Source organism: Oreochromis niloticus, linkage group LG12, assembly GCF_001858045.2.
Source record: "Oreochromis niloticus isolate F11D_XX linkage group LG12, O_niloticus_UMD_NMBU, whole genome shotgun sequence".
NCBI classification, from domain to species: Eukaryota; Metazoa; Chordata; class Actinopteri; order Cichliformes; family Cichlidae; genus Oreochromis; species Oreochromis niloticus.
In genome coordinates this window covers 17411385-17434082 of record NC_031977.2, presented here as the reverse complement: position 1 = coordinate 17434082, position 22698 = coordinate 17411385, and the positions used below count along the sequence as shown (strand labels likewise).

The 22698-nt window shown below is 41.0% G+C and overlaps 2 protein-coding genes across 2 annotated transcripts; both read left to right on the top strand.

Moving 5' to 3' along the window:
* The first annotated feature begins 110 nt into the window (after window positions 1-110).
* rgmb (repulsive guidance molecule BMP co-receptor b) lies at window positions 111-8924 on the top strand. The gene is made up of 3 exons (XM_003451756.5): window positions 111-653; window positions 4278-4831; window positions 6575-8924. The coding sequence occupies exons 1-3, from the start codon at window positions 536-538 to the stop codon at window positions 7331-7333; spliced, it is 1431 nt and encodes a 476-aa protein (XP_003451804.1). The 5' UTR covers window positions 111-535; the 3' UTR covers window positions 7334-8924.
* A 2692-nt stretch (window positions 8925-11616) lies between these two features.
* Window positions 11617-21755, top strand: erap2 (endoplasmic reticulum aminopeptidase 2). Its single transcript, XM_003451757.5, has 21 exons — window positions 11617-11690; window positions 12356-12723; window positions 12820-13006; window positions 13080-13249; window positions 13347-13485; window positions 13588-13722; window positions 13816-13936; window positions 14028-14182; window positions 14289-14402; window positions 14488-14619; window positions 14762-14893; window positions 17518-17586; window positions 17705-17880; window positions 18033-18112; window positions 18219-18402; window positions 18540-18696; window positions 18790-18974; window positions 19131-19292; window positions 19471-19611; window positions 19852-19933; window positions 20503-21755. The coding sequence occupies exons 2-21, from the start codon at window positions 12554-12556 to the stop codon at window positions 20647-20649; spliced, it is 2838 nt and encodes a 945-aa protein (XP_003451805.1). The 5' UTR covers window positions 11617-11690; window positions 12356-12553; the 3' UTR covers window positions 20650-21755.
* Window positions 21756-22698: the final 943 nt, after the last annotated feature.

The window sequence follows — 22698 nt, the reverse complement described above, 5'->3', positions numbered from 1 at the left end:
CTCTCTCTCTCTCTCTATCAGTGTGGTATAGGCGGGTTTTCCGCCAGCAGGGTTTGGTTGATTCTCTATTGATTTGCTGGGGTGGGAGAGGAGGAGGAGGAGAAAGTGAAATGGGAGGAGAGCAGGAGAAACCTCCGCCTGGCCAGTGAGGGAGGGAGGGATATGATTGTGCGTGTTTGGGACGAGAGAGGAGAGTGATCGTAATCAAGGCAAAAGTCCGGCTTGCAGCGGGAGCGCACTCCAATCACGTGGGGTTTGGATTTTTATAGGAGAGAAAAAAGTAAAAGTGTCGACGAAGTGACTTCTGGTTGTACTTTGTATTGTTTTTTTCCTCTCTGTGCCTTTCCACCTCCCCCTCCGCCCTGCATTCCGTGGAGCAGCTGTGTTTTAATGCCCCTGCGCACCCGAGGAGGAGAGGAAGGAGAGAAGAGTGAAGAAGAAGAGGCAGAAGAAGTAGTGAGAAGGCCTGGACACCACCCGTCCTCGTCCTCTGGAGGTCTGTCCACTCTCCCCTCCTGGCCCTGCATGGACGGGGATGGGGAGAGCCGGATGCTGTTGCCGCGGGGCTGAGCGCCTCACCTCCCCGTCTATGGTGCGCCGCTTCCGGCCGCTTCTACTGCTGATCATCGCGCTGTGCTGCGGTGCTCACATAGGTAACTAATCACACTTGCAACACTGCAACACCCAGAATCTCTTTGGGTCACAGTAGCAACTGAGCTGTAATTTATCTACTTTCACATTCAGTGATGAACTAATTACTGCTGACTCCATCAGCTATAACCATAGTAACAACATTTCTTTTCAGTCGCTATCACTTGATGGTGATTGAAACACTTTGTTAGTTATTAAGCGTCTGTAATCACTGTGTGGTTGATCCTTGTGTTGGGCCCAGTGCTGCCTGACAATGGCTCTCTCTAAAGCGGCAGTGCAGCAGTCTGAGCACGGATCGAGTTTCTCCTCTCTCCTGGGCCGTCATTCTCCTGTCTGCCTCTTAATGGCTCATGGAGGAGGGGGAGAGAAGGCAGGAGAGAGCTACCTCTCCTCTTGTCCATATAAACCAATTCTTTTAGTGCGCTCATTTACAGAAAAAAAAGCAAACAAACAAAACAAAACAATCTATTCCACCGCTGCACATCATAAAATATAAAAAGAAGTTGTGCTGTGATTTAAATCTGGCCAAACCTAAATAAACAGTTAATGTTGAGCTGATGCTGATTAATAACGTCTATTGTAAGAAACGGGATCAGATAATCGAATTTAAGAACATATTCTTGAATGTCCGACATATTTCTCTTTATATTTGTGGATGTTTATCTTTTAAAACCCCTACAATGATCCAAGGCTTGTTAGAAACCCCCCCCAAAACAAACAATGAATTTAATAAATGAAGAGCCTGCTAACTGGATGTTAACAAGGTGTCTGCAAAGATTTCTGACACTAAAATCAAATGTGACAGTTTTGACATACTTCTGTTTTCTGTGGCTTTGCAGAGGTCTTACTTCTTTTTTGTGACACTGTTTGCTGGTCATTTTCTGTCTTGTAAAGATGCAGAAGCATTTTACATTTGGTGCAAAAAGGCAGCAAAAAAAAAAAAAAAAAATCAAATCTGGCTGAGTCTGAGTGTTTTTGTCTGTGCAGGGGGTCGGCTGTCTGTAGAGCAATCACACCTCCAGTAATTAGTTTAACACAGCGCAGGCAGTCGGACAAAACGGGAACACAGAGAGAGACCCACTTCACATTAAAGACCCTCTTGGCACCTATGCTGCACGTGCGTCACCTGGAAAGAATGTGTGTGGTTTTTTTTTGTTCTTTTTTTAGTTTGTCGAGCCAAACAGAATGTTTTATTTGTTAAAACTTGTACATGTTTTGGGGTATGTAGATATATTTCTTTGTTGTCAGCCCCATGTGTCTGTTTAGGCAGGGAGGAAGGAGTGTCTGAATTGTTGACTATTGTTCACAGTGTCTGGCCGACGACGAGAGAGAGTGCACGCTGGAGTGAGCTCCTGTAAAGCTTTGCAGCTTAAAGCTATAGAAAGGGTGTTTGTGTGATTTGAGCTCGGCTTGTGAGAGAGTGCACACAACAAGGTGATCAATAAGCACTTCTGGAGCTATTCCCTTGGTTGAGAAATGATCCCAGTAGATCCTTTCCTGATCTCCAGAGATCAAAGGAGTTGAAGGCAGCGAGATTGGGAGGCAAAAAAAAAAAAAAAATGCTAAACCGAGCCATTGAGATTCAGCTGGTTGATCTTATGACCTCTGTCTGATGGTAGAGAAGGTGCCTCAGGAAGAGAGGCAGTAAGGAGGTGAGGCTGGCCAGGGAATGAGGCTGAGGGGGCTGAAAGCAGAATAGTGCTGAAGGAGGCGAGTGATTGAAGCTACAAAGGAAAAAAAAAGAGAGAAAACTGAAGATATGAGAGAGAAGAAGATTCGAGTCCTGTGGGATTATATTGAATGCGAGGAAGACAGAGGATAAGGAGCTATGTTGAAGGCAATTTTAAACACACGAGGAGTTGTGTATTCTCCTCTTAATAGTATCTGCCAGCCACCGGAGTATTCATCACCTCGACTTTACTTGACAAAAAATATGCTAATTTAGAAAGACTGTTTACAAAGGAGATCACATGGATGTTTTAGGTAGCAAATAAGAAAATTGTGCTTTAGTATGTAATGTGTAAATATTACAAACGTTATTAAGCAAATCGTAGTTTTTATTTCAGAGAGGTCAGAGTGCAGGGTCAGCATGGGAGCGACACAGTGGTGTAAACTTCAACAGAAGCTTTCCGTCAGTAAGGTTTTGCAAGTCGATGCTTTAATGCCAGATCCCTGCAGTCAGAGGGTCAGCTTGCTTCTCGCTAAGTTATCCTTCTGAGAAAATATTAGTGAATAAGTGCTTTTAGTGCAGCAGCTCATGATCCCGATAACTTCTGAAAGAGAACAAACTGCTCTGATTAGATTGGGAGTCGCATTTGGGTACTGCAGGCTAGATTGGAGGGAAAGAAGGAGGCTGTTGGTGCACCAGTCAAAGACACAATGTGTCCTCAGTGCTCAGACCTGTCTGTGCAGCGGTGGTTGGCATAGGAGGCAGCCTATGTGTGTGCGTGTGTGTCTGTGGGTTGGTGTCAGTATTTAACAGTTAGGAGAAAGATTCTAAAGCGCGGTGTGAGTGAGGGTCCGTACCTGCACCCCAAATGGCAAAATTCAGAGCATTACTGCCCCCATTTGGTGGCATCACACTCCTTCATGCTCTAAAATCAGATAAATCGACAGAGAATAGCGGACGTGTGCTGCCAGCTGGTTAAGTGATGGAGTAACGTTTGAGTGATCGTTTCTGTAAAAACTCGTGCACTTTCGGCCTTTTCTTGGCCATTAAGAGACCATCATCTAAAGATCACCGACTTTGTGTGGTTAACGGAAGTACAAGCAGCATTCTTTCTAAGATAGCTATTGCTGTGTGTGTGTGTGTGTGTGTGTGTGTGTGTGTGTGTGTGTGTGTGTGTGTGCAGCTGCTCATACACTGCAGAGCCTCTCTCTCTCTGGCCTAATCTAATTGGAGCACGTTGTGACTGATGCATTAGGTCTGGTCTCTAATCTCTTTCTCGCTCTATCTTTCTCTCTCTCTCGCTCCGATGATCTATGATATAAAAGGCGACTTTGACCCTCGTTACATTTAGAAACGCAGAAATAGATAAAACATCAGGGAAATCTGTTTCTGATGGCTACACGAGGTGCATTTTTGATTATGTTTTTCCTCTGCAGAAGCCACCCAGGATCACTAACACAATTATTCAGCACCTTGCTGACGAAGATTATTAGCTTCAAAAAGTCACTGTGTTGTGTTTGTATTCACAGCACAGCTGCTTTGCCCTGCTCTCTTTGTCTATAATGTTCTATATGCTGTGTGCTCCTTGGCTGTATGGGCACTTTTATCTCACTGCTTGTGGTAAAACATGCTTCGTCTTCCCTCTCTCCGGTTGCTCTTTGGTTTATTACACTTCAGGTTTATTACGCTCACAGAGCGGCACTGATGATTGATCCAGACTTTCAATCAACAGCTGGTTCTTTTTCTAGTTTTATTAGGTTTTTATTAGACTGTAAAAGACTCATATCATTGCGTGCTTAAAATCAAAGCTTTCTTCACACGTAACCTTGGTAGTCTTGTGCGATTGCACAACCTTTTCACTTCTACTGAGACATGACTCTGTCTAGTTCACGCCTAAATTATCAGACGTGTGTATTATATATCAGTATTCCAGACTCTATTTGTGTGTCCTCTTCAGGTCAGTGCCAGGTGGCCACACCTCAGTGTCGTATCCAGAAGTGCACCACCGACTTTGTCTCCCTGACCTCCCACCTGAACCCTGCGGTGGATGGCTTTCACACTGAATTTTGCAAGGCTTTGCGTGCGTACTCGGCCTGCACTCAGAGGACAGCAAAGGCCTGCCGTGGAAACCTGGTCTTCCACTCGGCCGTTCTGGGCATCTCAGACCTAATGAGCCAGAGAAACTGCTCCAGAGACGGCCCCACTTCTCCCACACACCCCGAGATTCCCTTTGAGCCGTGCAACTATCACAGCCGCACTCAGCATGCCCACACGCAGTCCCATGCACACGCTCACTCACACTCGCACACTCACAGCCACAGCCACGGCCACTCTCGGGCTGGGTACCTGTTTTGTGGGCTCTTCGGTGACCCCCACCTGAGGACATTCAAGGACAGCTTCCAGACTTGTAAAGTGGAGGGAGCATGGCCTCTTATTGATAACGACTACCTTTCAGTGCAGGTCACTAATGTTCCTGTGGTTCCTGGCTCCAGTGCAACAGCAACCAATAAGGTAAGGAACTGGAAACTGGCTTTTGGGCTCTTATTTTCAATTTTTGAGGCTGAAACACTCTTACAAGTGCAAGCGGGGTTAACAGTCTAGTTATATATTTCTTGTTTGTGTTTCCATAATGACGTCCAAGCTACTTTTATGCACGTCAGAATAAGAAATCTTATCAAAGTCAAACTGGAAAACATGCTCTCCTTGACTCTCATGCTGGGTGTCTCTTGCTCCCATAGACTCACAGGTGTAAGGCAAACAGCCTCGATCTTGTGACTCTTGTCTCTTGTGACTGAAGCAGTGTTAGAAACCTAACTTGGTTAATGGCTGCGTACAGCCTGACCTTTAATAACATGGAATGAGATGTGTGAAAGGACCCACTGTTTACTTATGTGTGTGTCTGCAAGCACTTGTGTGTGTGCGTGTGTCTCATAAATTCACGAGTGGCACTCCTTGCACTCTGCTTACGGCACTGTGTGTCTTAAAGGACTGTGTACAACAGAAGACGCTCACTCACAAGTACACACGCAGGCACACACCACTAAATGGATGATGAACCACACAAGGTGATCTTTGTGGTGTTAAAGAAGCAATGTTGTTGTTTCCCCGCGATCATCTGCACTTTCTAGCACAGTCGATAGCTTTAATTATTAAAGGACATACACACCCGTGCATACACTTAGTCACGCACACACTCGCAGAAACACACACACACATTAAGCAAATAGTACAGCTGCTACACTTTGGAGCTGTAGGTTTGACCTTGTGTCAGAGGTGGGGCAAGTTATTAGTCACGATTATTAAGGACACACACACGCACACACACACACACACACTCTTTCACACACATTAACGGCCCTCCAGGCTTAATGGCCTGCCAGGCCTCATTCCTCACGGCTGTCATATGAACAAAGCAGCCATTCACCGGAACTATGATGCTAGTGCTAACCGTAATGCTCACACCACACCCTGCATCTACCACTTCCAGCTTCCACTCACCACTGGATCCCTATGTGTGTGTGTGTGTGTGTGTGTGCACGCGTATTTGTGTGTGTTTCTGCCAGCCTGTGTGTTCGTGTGCGTGCATGTGTCAGCATGTTTGCATAGCTGTGTCAAATTACAACTTGTTAAAAAGTCATTAAGTCATTTCTCAAATGTAGCCTGATGAGAGTTGGTAACCTGTGCAGTGGGTGAGTGTTGATATTTGTGAAAAACAGACAGATGGAAATTTCTTCTGCCTGTCGTGAGATTTTTTTTCTTGATTCAGTTATTAAGAGTTTAGTGCATGAAATGAACTAAACTGAATAAATTGACTCTATAATTTGAGGAACCCCAGGATGCTCAATTACAACACAAAAAAAGGAAAATGTATCAAACACCAGAGAACATTTATTTAAAAGGTTTAAACTAACCAGTTAGTTGGAACTGCAGCTTATTATTATTTTTATGATTTGTATTATTAGGATTTTCTGTCTTCCTGATCAACCAAAGTGCAGCTATATTCATATTTCCTGTTTTGTTCAACTAGCAGTCTGCTTGCTAAAGATATTTCATTGACAAAAGCCACTGAAATTCATTAGGAAATTATTAAATTAGTTGGTGATTAATTTACTTTCAATTTACTTGCTCTATTCATCTTTTTGATTAAAATTGTGTCTATCATGTAAAATGAAATGAATGAAATGTCTCAATAACTGTAAACTGAACACATTTGAAGTGTTCCTCTGAGTTACCTGATGCTCTGCTGCTTTATAGATCACCATCATCTTCAAACCCTACGAGGGCTGTACGGACCAGAGGGTCTACCAGGCCGTCACGGACAACCTTCCGGCTGCCTTTGATGATGGAACCGTGAGCAGTGGCGACCCCATGCACAATTCTGCTGGTGCAGACGGAGCAAGCAGGAAGGTCCGGGCTCTGTGGATCTCTGAGCGCAGCCCAGGGCACCATGTGGAGCTGCACGCTGGCTACATCGGCGTGACTGTAATTGTTCGCCAACTGGGGCGCTACTTGACCCTGGCGGTGCGGATCCCAGAGGAGCTGGCTCAGGCCTACGATGCCACCCAGGACCTGCAGCTCTGCCTGAACGGCTGCCCCACCGCAGAGCGCATCGACCAGGCGGGGCATCTCCCCCTGCCCGTCTCCCCTCCTGCGCTTGGCCTGCAGCTTCAGCAGCTACGTCGGCCCAGCTACTCCTCACAGACACAAACATCCGCCTACGGCTCCACGCAGGTCTTTGGTGTGGAGGGGGCGAGGGAGCGGTGCAGGGAGCAACTGGAGGTAGAGGACATTTACTTCCACTCCTGTGTGTTTGACCTCCTGACCACCGGGGATGCTAACTTCACAGTGGCAGCATACAGTGCGCAGAAGGATATGGAGAGTCTCCATCCACACCGGGACAGTTGGAGGATCTACCCCCGCAGTTTTGCCACCTCCTCTTTACACTTTGATTCTCAAAATTTCAAACGGCTTGCCCTGCTCCTGCCGTGTTTTCTGAGCACTGTTTTGATGTAATAGTGGGAGTCTTTGTGTGCGCCTGCATGTGTGTAGGTCTGGGTATGTGTGTGCACTACAAATAAAAGTTTTGGAAGTTTTTTGCTGAGCACTGATACTTAACACTGGCTCCTGTTTCTTGCAGTGAGGAACCAGCAGCCTGAACAGTTATTAGGACTTTAATTTTTTTTTTTTTAAAGGTGAAAGACCTCCCAGTGGACGCAGGACATGCTGGTGTCACTAACTATGAGAGAATCAGCTCTCTGGAGGTAAAAAAAAAAGCAAAGTAAAATAAACAAGACGTCACGACGGCTTCTACAATCTGTCTTCAACTTTGGATGGAACGCACCTGACAATGACACAACTGTCTCTGTGTGTTTAAATTGACTGTAAATAGTTCATTTTGTCTTCAGTGCACAGTGTAATGGAGTCAAGTTTGTTTTTGTGCCATTTGATGTGATTTTTTTTAATACCTCAGATGATGAGGTTTGTTTTAACAAATGCACTTTATTTTAATTTTTTCCACAAATCCACATCAGTGTTTTTTTGTTTTCTTTCACTTCATGTCCTCCATTAAAACTAGCTCAAACTTTGGAGCTCTGTGATTTGGTTTTGGATCCTTTCACAGTAAAAGTAAGTAGAACAATAGGAGATGTCATTTATTTTTAAGTGCAACAAATACTAGCTGATTTGCTTCAGCATTTTATTTTAAGTAATGTGAGCTGTTCTGTTGAATGTATTTTGAAACTCGTCACAGCGAATGCCATCAGTACTACTTTGTTTTTCTCATGCCTGATTTTGACTGCTTGTGTGAGTCTGTGTGTTTGTGGGTGCTTCAGTGTTTTTCTTTTAATGTGTCAAAGTGTTTTCATTTCAGCTGATTTGCATTAGAGGAAGTCCCGCCTTTTTGCCAAGACGCTGTGACTTTATAGGCTCGTGTTTTTTACTCAGCCTACTTTTTTTATTATTCGTATAATTTGAGCCAAAGACAGATTTTTTTTGCGTTGTTTTTTGTTTCTTGTGCAGCGAAAATCAAAACTCGGCACCAAACCAGCACCCTCCACCCTCTCGGAGTCTTTTTCTCCCAAGTTTTTAAACTTACTACTGTAGATTGGTTTTGTTGGAACTGACAAGCTGCTCCTTGTTGGGATACATGTAAAATACTGGAGAGAAAACAGTGCATTACTGATTACTGAAGAAACCTTATCAAGCTAGGCTGTGTTTTCTGCATCAGCGTTGTGTTTTGAGAATTTAATACCTGGTAGAAGTTTCTACCTTTAAAAAAGCCTGTGAGCCTTTTGAACATGTAACATTCTCTGTAATTACGCCAAGTTTGTTTGACGATATTGCTTCATCTCAGTTTGTTTTTTTTGGTTTTTTTGGCATTGTGGTCTCTTACAACATGTGTGAGTGAAGAGTGACTGATCAATGTTGAAATACTTAACTTATTTATGAACGTAGTGCCCCGTAGAGGAAGTTAAGCTCCATATTCTTGCTGTTAAATAATAATTTAAAAAATGTCAGATGTGATTGTACTGCCACCTAGTGGTGCTCTGTTGATATGTCAGTGTGTTACTCAAGGCTCTCAAAAAAAAGAAAAAAATTGAGGAAATAAACTGTGTGAGTGTTTTATTTAAAAAAGCGAACAAACATGAAAGTCAACACAGTTCGATTTTACTTCCTGTCTATTAATTTTACATTCACAGGAACATAAAAAGAAAAATGAACATACTAATAAAGTAAAACAATATTAATGAGTAAACAAACAAACAAACAAAAAAAATGAACAAACTTTGAGCTGAAATTCACCCACAGGAGTTTAGAGTTAAATAAGAGCGAGACTGTACACACACCTTCTCACAGAAGCCCATACACACATTTAACAGAAGCATTAAGCCATCTGTCTGTGGTTAGCTTTTGATCAGATAACAGGTTTGGCCTCACAAACATGATCTGTTTTCAACTGCCAAAGGCAGCAACACCTGGATGTTTCTGTGAAAAGGCTGAAAAAAGGCGCGTCTTTAAGCGTTACAGCATACTGCTGTCACCCTGGCAATGGATAATTTCCCGTTTAATTCGTCAAACCATGTCCATAACATCAACCACATGAGTGGGAACATACTCATTATCTTCAGGTGAAGAAAACCCCTCTATGAAGACTTCAGACCAGAAACAGTTATCCTCTCTAGGTTAGTTTCCTTGTCAAGGTCACATGTTGCATGAGAAACCCATTTCCATCAATCTGAAAAGTCAAATACTCCGTTCAGACTTACATAATTAAATAAAATAAAATGAATTACACTCATAGAAATACAAGAAGATTTACAGACCTATAATAATCAATGACATGCCTGCATGCAAAGGTACATCCGTGTACTGTATGATGGCGTGTTTGGCTCTTACCACTTAATAACAACATAAATGGTCATCAGAGTGTCAAAGGCGAGGATCTTCATGAGAAGCAGCCTCATAACCAGGATAACCACCGTGTTTGTCCACACATCGATGCCTGAGAGCAAACCATGCAGACCAGTATAAGATATCCTCCTGTGTCAATTTATTGATTTTTTGGTTTTTCATTTTTGAGCAACAACAATTTTTTACCTTTAATTTTTTCTTCTTCATGGCACAGTTTGTCTTGATGATCTGAAAAGATAAAATGTGATAAAGACTGAGTGAAAGATAATTCCAGCTCCAAATTTACAGATATGGTCACATGAACTCATCTTTACCTGATGAGGTGATGCGGCGTCTCCTCTTGCCTTTTGAGTGTCTCTTGCGACTTACTGAGCAACTGTATGATGGCCAGTCTCTGGTTGTCACAGTGATAACAGCCACCACATTGGGGACATGGTGCTTCCTGGTTAAAGCAATGCTGTATGGTGTGGTGGGCATGTGACCCTCTGACGCTGAGCTCCAGCTGACCTCCAGGTGCCCTCTCCTGAAGTCATTCACAATGCACACCAGCAGGGTCCAACCAAGCCTCTCCCCTGACAGGTGAACTGGAGGTGCCAGTGAAGCCAGCACATCGCCCTCTACCCCTCCTGATTCAGGTGGAGCACGGAAGAGCAAATAAAAAATCACAAACAGAGGTAAGTTTCAGACGGGATGTGTGCTAATCTTTGCAGTGATGAATTATTCTCGTCGCTGAGCTCTTATCACACATATATGTTTTATAATCAAAGTGTTGATATGTTTATATGTACCACATGTATTTCTGAATTTGAAGTAGTAACTCCAGGAGCTAATATTAATGTATGCCACCAGAGATGAAGGATATTTCCTACCTGCTATTTTCTGTGTGAATAATTAAACTGACCTTTATTGACTTGCAACAGTTACAGAGGAGAGCTCTTAAAACCAAACTCTTAGAAATCCTTCTTTAAAGTCAGTGTTGTGGACATTTATGATTTGTGTGATCATTTAACAAGAATTATTCTTTCATATTGATTCAAAACATATATTTTAAAATATATTTAAACTTCTTACCTGTCCACAAATAGATGATAGGAAGGTAAAAGAGACCCCTGGATGGCTCAGTCATGTCAGCTTCAGTTAGAGTGACTTTTATGATTACTGATCGCCCTCCTGTTCTGTGCGTTAGTGTATGTGTTTGTGTGGCTTGTGTATGTGTGTGCTAAATGGGGGCATGCCATTTGGCTTTGGATGGAGCATTGCATTGTGGGGGACTCACATGTCTCATTGTTGTGACCTTATACTAACAATGGAACCCCCTTGCCCCCACCCAAATGCCTGCACAAAACCCAAACACATGCACACACAGACACAGGGACAGAGAGAAAGAGACAGGAGGACTGTGTGAGCTTTGCACATGTAAAGCACTATCTGCATTTACAGAGAAAGGACAAAACAGAGGACAAAACGGAGGACAGGACAGAGAACGGGACAGAGTATTTCGGACAGCAGCAGAGAGTAGCTGCAGTAACTGGAGAGATACACCTGCTCGCAGCTGTTAGATCTGAGGTGAGAAACTGATAATATCACCAAACCTACAACACTCTTGTAGGTTACACCTGCACACACACACACACACACACACACACACACACACACACACACACGTTTTTTTCAGTCCTCCATTTTCATTATTAAGGCTAGGATAACTAATGTCACATTTAAATCATAACAAATGAAGATACATTGTCTTCTTTCTTTCTATCTCTCTCCCCCACACCCACCCACCCACACACACACACACACACACACACACACACACATGTAATACACGCACACATACGCACGCACACACACGCACGCAAAGAGTTTTGTGTCATCACTAGTGGGTGGGAACTTAAAAGGGAAAGTGAAAGTTACGGCAGGGCCTTAAAGGAAGCATGATGAAGCTAAAATGACTGAGGTAAAGCATTTTGACATTTCTTTGAAACTTTACATCTGAAGCAGAATTTAGATGGGGCTTTTTTAGCACACTCCAACATTTAAACACTCTTCCACTGTCTGGTGCATTTCTGGTGAGCTCAGAGGTAGTAGCAAGCAGCCTGATCTTTTCACTATGGTACAGCACAACTAATGTCTCGGTAACCCGATTTGAACTGCAGCTATGCTCCTGCAGCTGTTGTCACCTTACAGTTATAGCTGTGTCCTTATTTTGTTTTGTCCACATGGAAAGTCATGTGGCTTTTTTGTCACATGTTGGATTCTCCTTCAGGACGAGACATGTTGTAGCCTAACATCCAGCAGCGTGGTTCAGTATAACACCATTACTGTAAGCCCTTTCTCTAATTGCTGCTTCGCTGTGCGATAAAAAGAAATTAACATCAGATCAGGGGTACCAAGTGAAGTCACTTTAAGTCCTGCAGTGTTGAAAAATCTTTTTTTGGTAGTAGAAATAGGTAAAAACTACAGAATTCATCAATTAAAGTTTGTCCAAATTTTACAGCATGCACCTTTGAAACCATTAGCCATATTTGGAAGGAGGACTTTCTTAGACCTCTACAGATAAGAAGAAGACTAAAGGGTTCGTCCAAATACTCGTGTTCATAATCTTTCATTTGTGTCTTTCAGGTTTAAGGAAAGAAGTCCCAAGAGCTTGCTGTTCTTGCTTTTGCTTCCTTGATATCATCGTCTGAGAGTGACATCAGCTCCCTCTTATTTTTTCCCTGTGTTCAGGATATGATAGAGTGATATTAACGCCAACTGTCAGCCTGTCACGTCAGAGGTTGGCATCTTTCTAATTGGTTGTAGAAATTCATTTCGTCTGCAATGGTCTCTGCCAGGCTGTTGGTGCTGTCCCTCTTTAGTGTGTCTCTGGTTGGGTCTCAGCCCACCGAGAGTTCACAACAGGTTTCAAGCCCTCCTGCTCATCCTGCAGGGGAACCATCTCTGAGTATCGATAACCTGTCCTTCCCCTGGAGCCGTCTTCGCCTACCAAAGTAAGTTTTGCACTTGCTTTTAAATATTGTATTAAAATAAATAAATCAATAACAAGAAAGCTGATGGATATTTGTCAATGTCTTAATTTATCTCAGGTACATCATTCCTCTTCACTATCACCTCCTCCTGCACCCAAACCTCACAAGTCTAAGTTTCACTGGCTCAGTGCAGATTCAGATTGATGTGCAGAACAATACAAACTGGGTCGTATTACACAGCAAGGGTCTTCAGATCTCCAAAGCCACCATATTAGACCAGAACCTCGCTCATCTGTCAGACCAGGTAGTTGTGAATGCACATCAGTTCTTTTGTCATTGTGGCCTACATCAGACCCATCAATCTCCTTCTGTTCCAGGTCCTTCCAGTTCTTCATAACCCTTCCCATGAGCAGATAGGCATTTTTTCTCCCAGAGTGCTCAGCAGTGGGCAGAAGTATTTCCTGTATATTGAGTTTGGAGCAGAACTTGCAGAAGGTTTCTATGGCTTCTATAAGAGCACCTACAGAACCAGTACAGGAGAGACCAGGTGAGACCAGGTTTACTATTCCACAGCATGCATTGTAAGCTATCCTACACATACCTACAAGTGTCTTTACTAAAAATCTGACGATATTTATTCTTAGAACCTTGGCTTCAACTCACTTTGAGCCTACGAGTGCTCGACTGGCATTCCCTTGTTTCGATGAGCCAAGCTTCAAAGCCAATTTCTCCGTACGAATTAGGAGACCTCCCGAGTACATTTCTCTGTCCAACATGCCAGTAGTAAGTGTTGCATATGTGCCAGTGGTCACAAATGTTCAAATGAATACAAAACAAAACAAAACAAAACAAAAAACACTTCAATTGAGTTTTTGTGGTTTTCAGATCAAAACAGTTGAAGTCAGCGGTGGCTTGCTTGAGGACCAGTTTGCTCCGAGTGTACAGATGAGTACTTACCTCGTGGCGTTTGTCATCTGTGACTTTAAGTCTGTCACTGGAACAACATCCTCTGGGGTGCAGGTGTGGTCTACATGATAATGTCTCGTATGAAATGCCTTCATTTCTTCCTTACTTTCTTAGTCTAAGTGCCCGTTTCTTCTGTTTTCACTGCAGGTTTCCATCTATGCAGCCCCAGAGAAGTGGCAACAAACCCACTATGCCCTGGAGGTTGCTGTTAAAATGTTAGACTTCTATGAGGAGTTTTTCAACATCCGCTATCCTTTACCCAAACAAGGTGATTTTTTAAATGGATTTTTTTTTTTTTTGCTTTGATAACCAAGCCAGAAATATAAGCTAGTATCCTGATCCATGTGCTCTTCATTCAGATCTGATAGCCATTCCAGACTTCCAGTCTGGTGCTATGGAAAACTGGGGTCTGACCACCTACAGAGAGACCAGTCTTCTCTACGACCCCCTCACATCCTCTGTTTCTGATAAACTCTGGGTTACAATGGTCATTGGCCATGAGCTCGCTCATCAGGTGGGAGTATGACAGTGTATGCATACACTAATGACATGCAGGTTTAAATGCTGTCAGGCAATCACTTTATTACAGAAAGAGTCAAAATTATAATTCTTGCTGGCAGTGGTTTGGCAACCTGGTGACCATGGAGTGGTGGAACGATATCTGGCTGAATGAAGGATTCGCCAGATACATGGAGTACATTTCTGTGGAAGCCACTTACCCGGACCTCAAAGTGGTATGTGCTTTAATCATTGATTGACAGATTAATATTAAACCTGAGAAAGAAGATTAATATTTATATTGTGTGCTCACTCTTGCAGGAGGAATATCTGCTGCACACCTGCTTTGCAGCTGTGGGTCACGATTCATTGAACTCCTCTCGGCCAATATCTAGCCCAGCAGAGAACCCCACTCAGATCAAAGAGATGTTTGACACAGTCTCGTATGACAAAGTATGTCTTTGTCTTTACACAGAAGTTTCAAAATGTTTCTATGACAGAAAATCTTTTCAAAACCTTTTTTTCCTTTTGCTTGATGTAAACACTCCTTTGAATCTCCAGGACTTGTCCCAACCTTATCTCTCTTTCTTACCAGGGTGCTTGTGTCCTGCACATGCTGCGACACTTTCTGACAGATGAAGTGTTTCAGAGAGGGATTGTGCGATACCTCCGCAAGTACAGCTACAAAAATGCACACAATCAGGATCTGTGGGACAGTCTGGCCAACGTAAGAACCCAAATTACACTAACTGTGTCCAAAGGCACCGTTTTCTTTTGTGTAAATTATGAAAGGTGGTCAAAGTAACAGGCAGCCTGACAGAGATATATTTTACATTATTTGGCTTTTTTTCCCCCTATATGTGGTCAAAGCTATTTTAGTAGATCATGAAACTAAAAAGTCAACATAACAGTTTGATTTCAGGTAGATAGAACAGATAGTAATCGAAAGCTTCTGCTTGTCTTTTTATTTCTGAAGAACTCACCTTTTTATGATAGTTTGTCATCTTGACGTTATCATGAAAGAGCAGATTGTGGCAGATCCACAGTTATGTTATGTTAACACAACACTTGACATACTAACACTAACTTTTAAGAAAGTAACTCAAAATTGAATTGGGAAAATAACTTTAAACTTTGGGTTATTGACTTGAAATTTTGAGATGAGAATCCAGAATTTCAATATATAAAAGGATTTTATTTTTCTAGTTGCAGAAACAAGCTTAAAGGGTTCAGTATAAAAAGATTTGTAGTCTTAACCATAATCACTTAGAGGAGGCAGGATGAAGTAGAGGAGAGGAGGGAATACTGGGACCCGATGTACGTGACTCTGTCTCAGATTCGTTTTAATGTTGTAATGTTTGTTGAATAATAATACACTACCCTTATAATGGTTTCTGTAACAGCTGGGACTCCATCAGACGATAGTCTTTAGTTTTTTTTATGAAGCCCATAAAAATGTAGGTTTTACAAATAAGCATTTTAAACTTCTGGTAACAGCAGTGTTATAGATCTTTTGTTATTTGTTTTCGTTCCAAACAGCTAAGGTTTTCCATTTCATGGTGCAAAAATCGATTAGCTCAGACTTTAAAGTTGCTTAGAGTAGCTAAAGTAATAAACAGAGTGAACATTAAGTCTGTTTTTACTGCAGTCAGTGTTTTGTCTGTGCCTGGTAAAGCTGTAATGAGTGCAGACTGACTGAAAAAAAAAGAATGCATTGCCTTTCCAGGCAAAAATAACAAGAGACTGATAAAATAAGCAATCACAGTGTACACTGTAATGGATTATCAATGTCAAGCAAATTTAAAATCCCATTATAACAATCACATCCAAAAATTAAATGAAATACATGTCAGGATATGCTAGAGAGAGGTCCTAAATTTACAAGGAAGGCAAAATAAACAAAAGAAGCTGAGATACAGAAAGTCTAATTGGCTGGAAAAAAAAACAAGGTAGGAATCAAAAAGCAGATCAAGAAACACCAGAAACAAGAGGTAGAAAAATTGAGGACAAACAATCTGACAGCTGATGATATTAAACACAACTAAATAGGGCAAAACAGTCTGGCATGGCAGAAGAATAATAGGAAGTAAATCCAGAAAATGTGAAAGTTCCAGAATAAAAAAGTTGTTAACCAAGAAGACTAATAACTAATAATGAAACATTAAAACTAACTAAACAAGAACAACGACACAGAGTCTGGAACAAGAACAGGGAAAACAAAACCCACAGTCTTAAGCAGTTGAAATAAAGGCAACTATACCTCTTTTTGGTTTGTGAAAATTAAGTCTAATTGCTTTAATCTTAAAGACTATCAAGCGTTGGATGACTGAGCACCTACAGAGATAACAAAATCCATACATATATAACAAGAACCATGACTGTAGTGTATTATAACCCGTGTTGGGATTGTTACTCAAAAAAGTAATTTAATACACATTGCTTGTTACTTTGTTACTTTACTTAATTACTCACAGAAGAAAGTAATTTGTTACACTACCCGTTACATTACATTACCTTCATGTTTCTCTGTAAAATGACCTGAAATACATTGTCACATAATTACTGGTTAGCAATATAATACTTAGGCTACAGTCCCACACACCAAGACAAATCCCTATCCTAATGAGTATGCACACAAGAGCTTTCTTTTAGTTTTCCTGAATGAACATAAAACAACAACAACACAAAGCAAAGCTGAAAACCAGCCGAAAAAGTTCTTAAAGCGAATGCCAAAATTAATTTACTGTAGCGACATTTACAAGTAGCAACAAGTTACAATGTTACAAGCCTTTCTGTTCATTACTGTTTTTGTTACCTGTGGAAGTTCCGGCTCTGGCTGCTGGACTGGGGTCAGCATGTACTCAGCTTTAACATCACTCTGGGTTTCAAAGAGCCGAAGGTCTGTTAGCACTATAAAGCAGTTGTTTCTGTCTTGGACACAGTTGGTATTTCACCATTGCGCTCTTGTTCTTTCTTTCAATAAAAATAAAAGTAATGTCCAAGCTTTAGACCACTCCAAAATTTTCCTCATCCTGCACACAAATTTAAGTCAGCCGATTGTAGAAAAATTCAGGAAGAAAAAAAGCACATCTGTTCGTCTTTTCCTTTCTATTGGCCCAGCATGCAGAAAAGTGAAGAATCTGTGAAGCGCAAGTAACAAAATAATTATAACTGTAATGCAACTGCTGAATTTAGTACAGTAATGTGTTACGTTACTGCATTGCTGATTAAGGTAATGTGATTACAGTAATTTGTTACTTTAAAATGCCCACCACTGATTATAACATAAATTTAATGTGACTTTTATAAGAAAAGGAAGCATAAAATCATCAGTTTCATTCTGTTTTTCAGACCTGCTCAGAGGAGGACTTCATCTCAGGGAAACACTGTTACAGCAGCAGCCAGGCCTCCAAAAATGCAGTGAGCAAACAATTAAACATAAACTCACTGAGTTGTCTTCACTGCTTACCTCATATAAATGTCAGATAGTTTTTAAGATTGTGGTTGCATGTTAATTTCAGTGGACTGTCTCCTACAGTACCTGTTTGCTGGGGAACATTTGAACCTAACAGCCATGATGAACACGTGGACTCTGCAGAAAGGGATCCCTCTGGTAACTGTGACGAGGAAGGGGGCTCGTCTGCTGCTTAGACAGGACAGATTCCTGAGGACAGTCCTGCCCTCTGACCCTCAGTGGTCCACTTTGCAGAAGGGGTAAATATCCACATGCTTTTCTAAAATTTTCTACTATTTAACTTCATTGTTATGTTACTTACTCTACATGTAACTCCTTGTATTACTACCATGACTTTATTTAAGATGAAGGATTTGTATCTTTTGTGAGTATAAATTTCTTTTTTGTATAGTTTCCTTTGGCATATTCCGCTAACATATAAGACAGATAGTTCCAGCACCATCCACAGACACCTGATGACATCACCTACAGGTAAGAGGGGAATATAAAATTGAATAAAGCTGAATAAAAAGTTTTAACTTTTCTTTGCCATTATCTTGGTCTTTGTTGCATCTTTTACTGTATATGTTTTATTCAGATAGTATACATATAGGAGAGGAAGCCAGCTGGGTTAAGGTAAACTCTGACATGACGGGCTATTACATGGTTCATTATGAGGATGGTGGCTGGGATGTGATGACTAAACTGCTGAGGGAAAACCACACTGCTCTGAGCTACAAAGACAGAACTCATTTGATACACAACGCCTTTCAGTTGGTCACGTAAGTATATGTTTGTGTGTGTAACTGTTTGTGGTCTCTGTGAGCTAGCAAGAGGTTTCTGTATAAGAAAACAGCTTTGATTACTAAAAGTAAAATAGAAAACAATAATCTTCTCTTTATATTTATTTCTTCTAAAGCGCTGGTCATCTGCCGCTCAATAAAGCCTTAGACTTAATCGGTTATCTGCTACTGGAAACGCACACAGTGCCTCTCCTCCAAGGACTGGGATATCTAGAAGCTTTTTACCATCTGGTTGAGAAAAGAGATGAGTCAGTTTTAACACACAACCTGGGGGTAAGAACAGAGCACACAGTTTGATTTTTTTTTATGCCATTAAGGCATTAGTTTAATGTGAGTTGTTGTTTCTGTGGTCCTGTGTTTCTACAGGCGTACATCCTGCAATTTTTCCGTGCCGTCATTGACCAGCAGACGTGGAGTGACAGCGGCACTGTTTCAGAGCGACGTCTTAGGACTGAGGTCCTGTCACTGGCTTGTCACCTGGATGACCCTCCCTGTGTGAAGCGAGCACGTCAGCACTTCAGCGACTGGCTCCAGTCCAACGGAACCCTCAAGTATCTATCTAAACTACACTTTAACACTCATTCACAGTCAGCAACCACATATATGATTCACATAAACAACTGCTCTCTCCTGTGCTAAGAGAGCTCATATAATCTGATATGTCATCATATCCTTAATATGCACGTCTGTGTTTGTGTTTATTTCAGCCTGCCCACTGATGTGGCAGAGACTGTGTATTCGGTTGGAGCTCAGGATGACCACGGCTGGGCCTCGCTCTTACACACATACAAGATTTCCCTCTCTGAGGCACATAAGCACAAGATCCTGTATGCTTTAACCAGCAGCAAAGACACCAGCAAACTTGAAGGGTATGTTGTCTTCATGCTGTGTTGTTGGAAAATAAAGCAGAAATGCTGCCACCTTGTGGTAAACATGGAGGCATGTATGGATTAGTAACCTCAAAGTCTGAGCCTACTTATTGAAGTGTATGTTATGCTAATTTTAGTCAGTAGTCTTCATGTGTTGATGTTTGTGTTTCTGTTACAGCCTGCTGGAGCTGGGTTTGGAGGGAAAGGTGATTCGATCCCAGGATCTGTCCACTCTAATACTGATGGTAGCCAGAAATCCGAAAGGACATTACCTTGCATGGAACTTTGTGAAAAAGAACTGGGACACACTGGTTCAGAAGTCAGTATAACAGAGACTGTCCTAAAAGCATGCCATATAAATACAGTTTTTAATGCTTTTTTTTAACTATAGCATATTAAGTGAAATCTTTTTTTCCTCAAACTGGCCTTGTGATTTAGATGAAAACACTAAAAAACAGCTTTGTACTGTTTAAAAATACCGTATCATACAAGCACCACAGTCTGGATATTCAGATATATTTGTCTTGACCTTCTTGTCTGTTGTCTTTCTGGTCTGCAGGTTCCAGCTGGGCTCATTTTGTATTAGAAATATCATCATTGGCACCACAAATCAGTTTTCCTCTCCAGAAGAACTCACTGAGGTAAATAAAGCACTTTATATTCCACAAAGAAGTTTAGATACTCAGCAATATACTGACATGATATTTAGCTCACCTGGCACTCAGGCACATATAAATATTTTTAATCGCATATATTGTTTAATTTTTCACAGTGTTTTTCAAAAGTTGATTATATGTTTAATATTTGTTTCTAAACATGCCTCAGGGTACATCAGAATAATTCAAAAAAATCTAAGTATTGTGGCCAAACATTTAAAACATGTCAAACAGCATTTTATAATAGAGAATCCTCATTTTTTGTGTCTGAATTTGTACTTCAATGCCCAAAAGAAAGAAAGAAAGAAAGAAAGAAAGAACGTTAGAAGCTAAATGTTAAATGTTAAAAAGAAAGTATAGTTCCAGTCAAAAGTTTGGACCTACCCAAACGCTGGTATTGTATATTGCTATCCTGAGAGGTCAAATAACTAATATGTGCTAGCCTTGTTGCAGTTATAACTGAAAGAGTACATTTCCTTTAACTTTTTGTCTGTTTTCACTTGTGTCATAGTATGTGTTTGTGTAGGCTTAAATACTTGTGTTTTTGCCCCCAGGTGCAGTCATTCTTTGAGTCCATCAAAGAACAGGCTTCTCAGCTGAGAGCTACTCAGATTGCCCTGGACAATGTACTGAAAAATGTCCGCTGGGTTCAGAGGAACCTGGAGACGCTGAGAAAATGGCTGAGTGAGCAGATGCAGTGAAAGACAGTAGGGACAAAGGTGGTGGTTTTAACATACCACAGAGGGACTATCTCACAGTTTTTTTTTTTTATTGTTTTTTTTATTCAGAAATGTATATGCTTGAAATCACTGAAGGGTTGACAGACTTGTAAATACAAAAATATGTAAATTTCAGGGAATTTGTTCATTAAAACAAGAAGTAAAAATTACTGGCAGCTAAGTGGTAATGGTTTGTATAAGAATAAGTTTTGTGTTATTTTTAGTGTGTGAGAAACAGAGAGATCCATTCCAAAGAGGCACACAAACACAGCATAAATGGATTCTTCACTATCAGGGGCGGAGCCCATGGGTGTCCAGGGGTGGCAACGGCTACAACAGACAAAATCTGACTACTCACTGCAACCAGCGATGAAGTCATTAGGGAGCCACACATGTAATCAGAATTCACATTGAGTTGGGACTATATATTTTTTTAGTTTTTCACTACAGTTGTTCTCACACAAACAGACTTTGACATCAGCCACACACAAGTAAAATTTGAGAAGCTGGTAAGAAACAAACAACGAAAAAAGCAATGTCAGCGTCAGAAGGGGCAAGTCTGCAGAATTTGAGTAAGATAGGTCACATGACAGTAAACCAAAAGAGGAAATGAGTTAAACAAGTTTGTCATCTTTAGTAAATAAATAAAAACTGGAAAAATATAGCTAAGATTGGACTCTTATTAAAAGCAAACAGTATTGAAATTATGTTTTAAGGAATGGAGTTCTTCAGATTGTCTTCTTCCTGCCCCCCAGTGCACTGCACAGTTGCTGGCTTTAACATATTTTTTATGTGTTACTAAGGCCTGAACAAGAACAATGAGCAGAAGCCAGTGATCTAAAGGAGTCATATAATGAAACAGAAGCCTCGTTACACATTCACAAACATCAAAATCAAAACAAAAGGGTTTGAAGTTAAACACGAACAGTTAAATGAATACTTACAAAAATCAAATTATTAAACACAACAGTTAATGCACAGCTATGCTCCTCAGTATTCAAATCAAATGCACTGACTTGTTTGCTTTAAGCTGTAATTTTTTTTATTTATCAACAACATAAAAAGAAATAAACTTTGTAAATTTTCAAGGGTTTTTTTTTTTTTTTTTTACCAGTTTTGGCTAAAAAAATAACTTATTATGTCCTCATGTGGAAAGAAAACATTACAGCCATGTCATGAAAAAGTAATTAAATGAAGACTGTTTTCCCCACATTTTCACACATGTGAAAAAGAATGCACAACAGTGCCACCACAGTGTAAGTAATAGTTTCACCCTGGCCACATCTATACAAATGGCCAGACTCCAACACGGTTCACTACATGGACAATAAAAGAGTTTGTTGTACCTCCTGTATCTGCGTTTTTGTTGCATAAACTGAAACATAGCCTTTATGTCTTGAGTGTAGATTGTGTGCCCCTATATTAATTATGTTAGGGTCTCTGTATACAGTAAATACTTAATGGCTATCAGAGTTTAGGCTGTAAATGAAAGTAAAACAAATTAAATAGATAGACAACAAAAACAAGGGAGACAATAAAGGAGTAGGAAGGAATATAAGCTTATTATTCCCACCACATCGCCACTGTTTAGTAACTAATAATCATCATCGTAACTTCCTATTTAAGTTCTGTCCTATCATCAATCTTTATTTGTTGTTGTTATACTAAAAGAACAAAAACAAAAAAATACACATAGTCCAAAACGTGGAGCTTGTTAATGATCTGAAGGCAGTTGGGACCACAGTCACACAGAACACTGTCTGTAACACACTACACTGTAATGGACTGAAATCTTGCAGTGCCTGCAAGGTCTCCCTGCTCAAGAGGGCACAGTACAGGCCGTCTTAAGTTTGCCAGTGAACATCTAAATGATTCAGAGAAGACTTGGGGCCATTTCTACTAAGGGTACAGGACAACTTAACTACAATGAAGGGCTGATGGACGGCGCCACGTACTGTAAAATCTGGATGAAAACCTTCCCTCAGCCAGAATACTAAAGATGGGTCGTGGATGACAAAACCAAAACATACC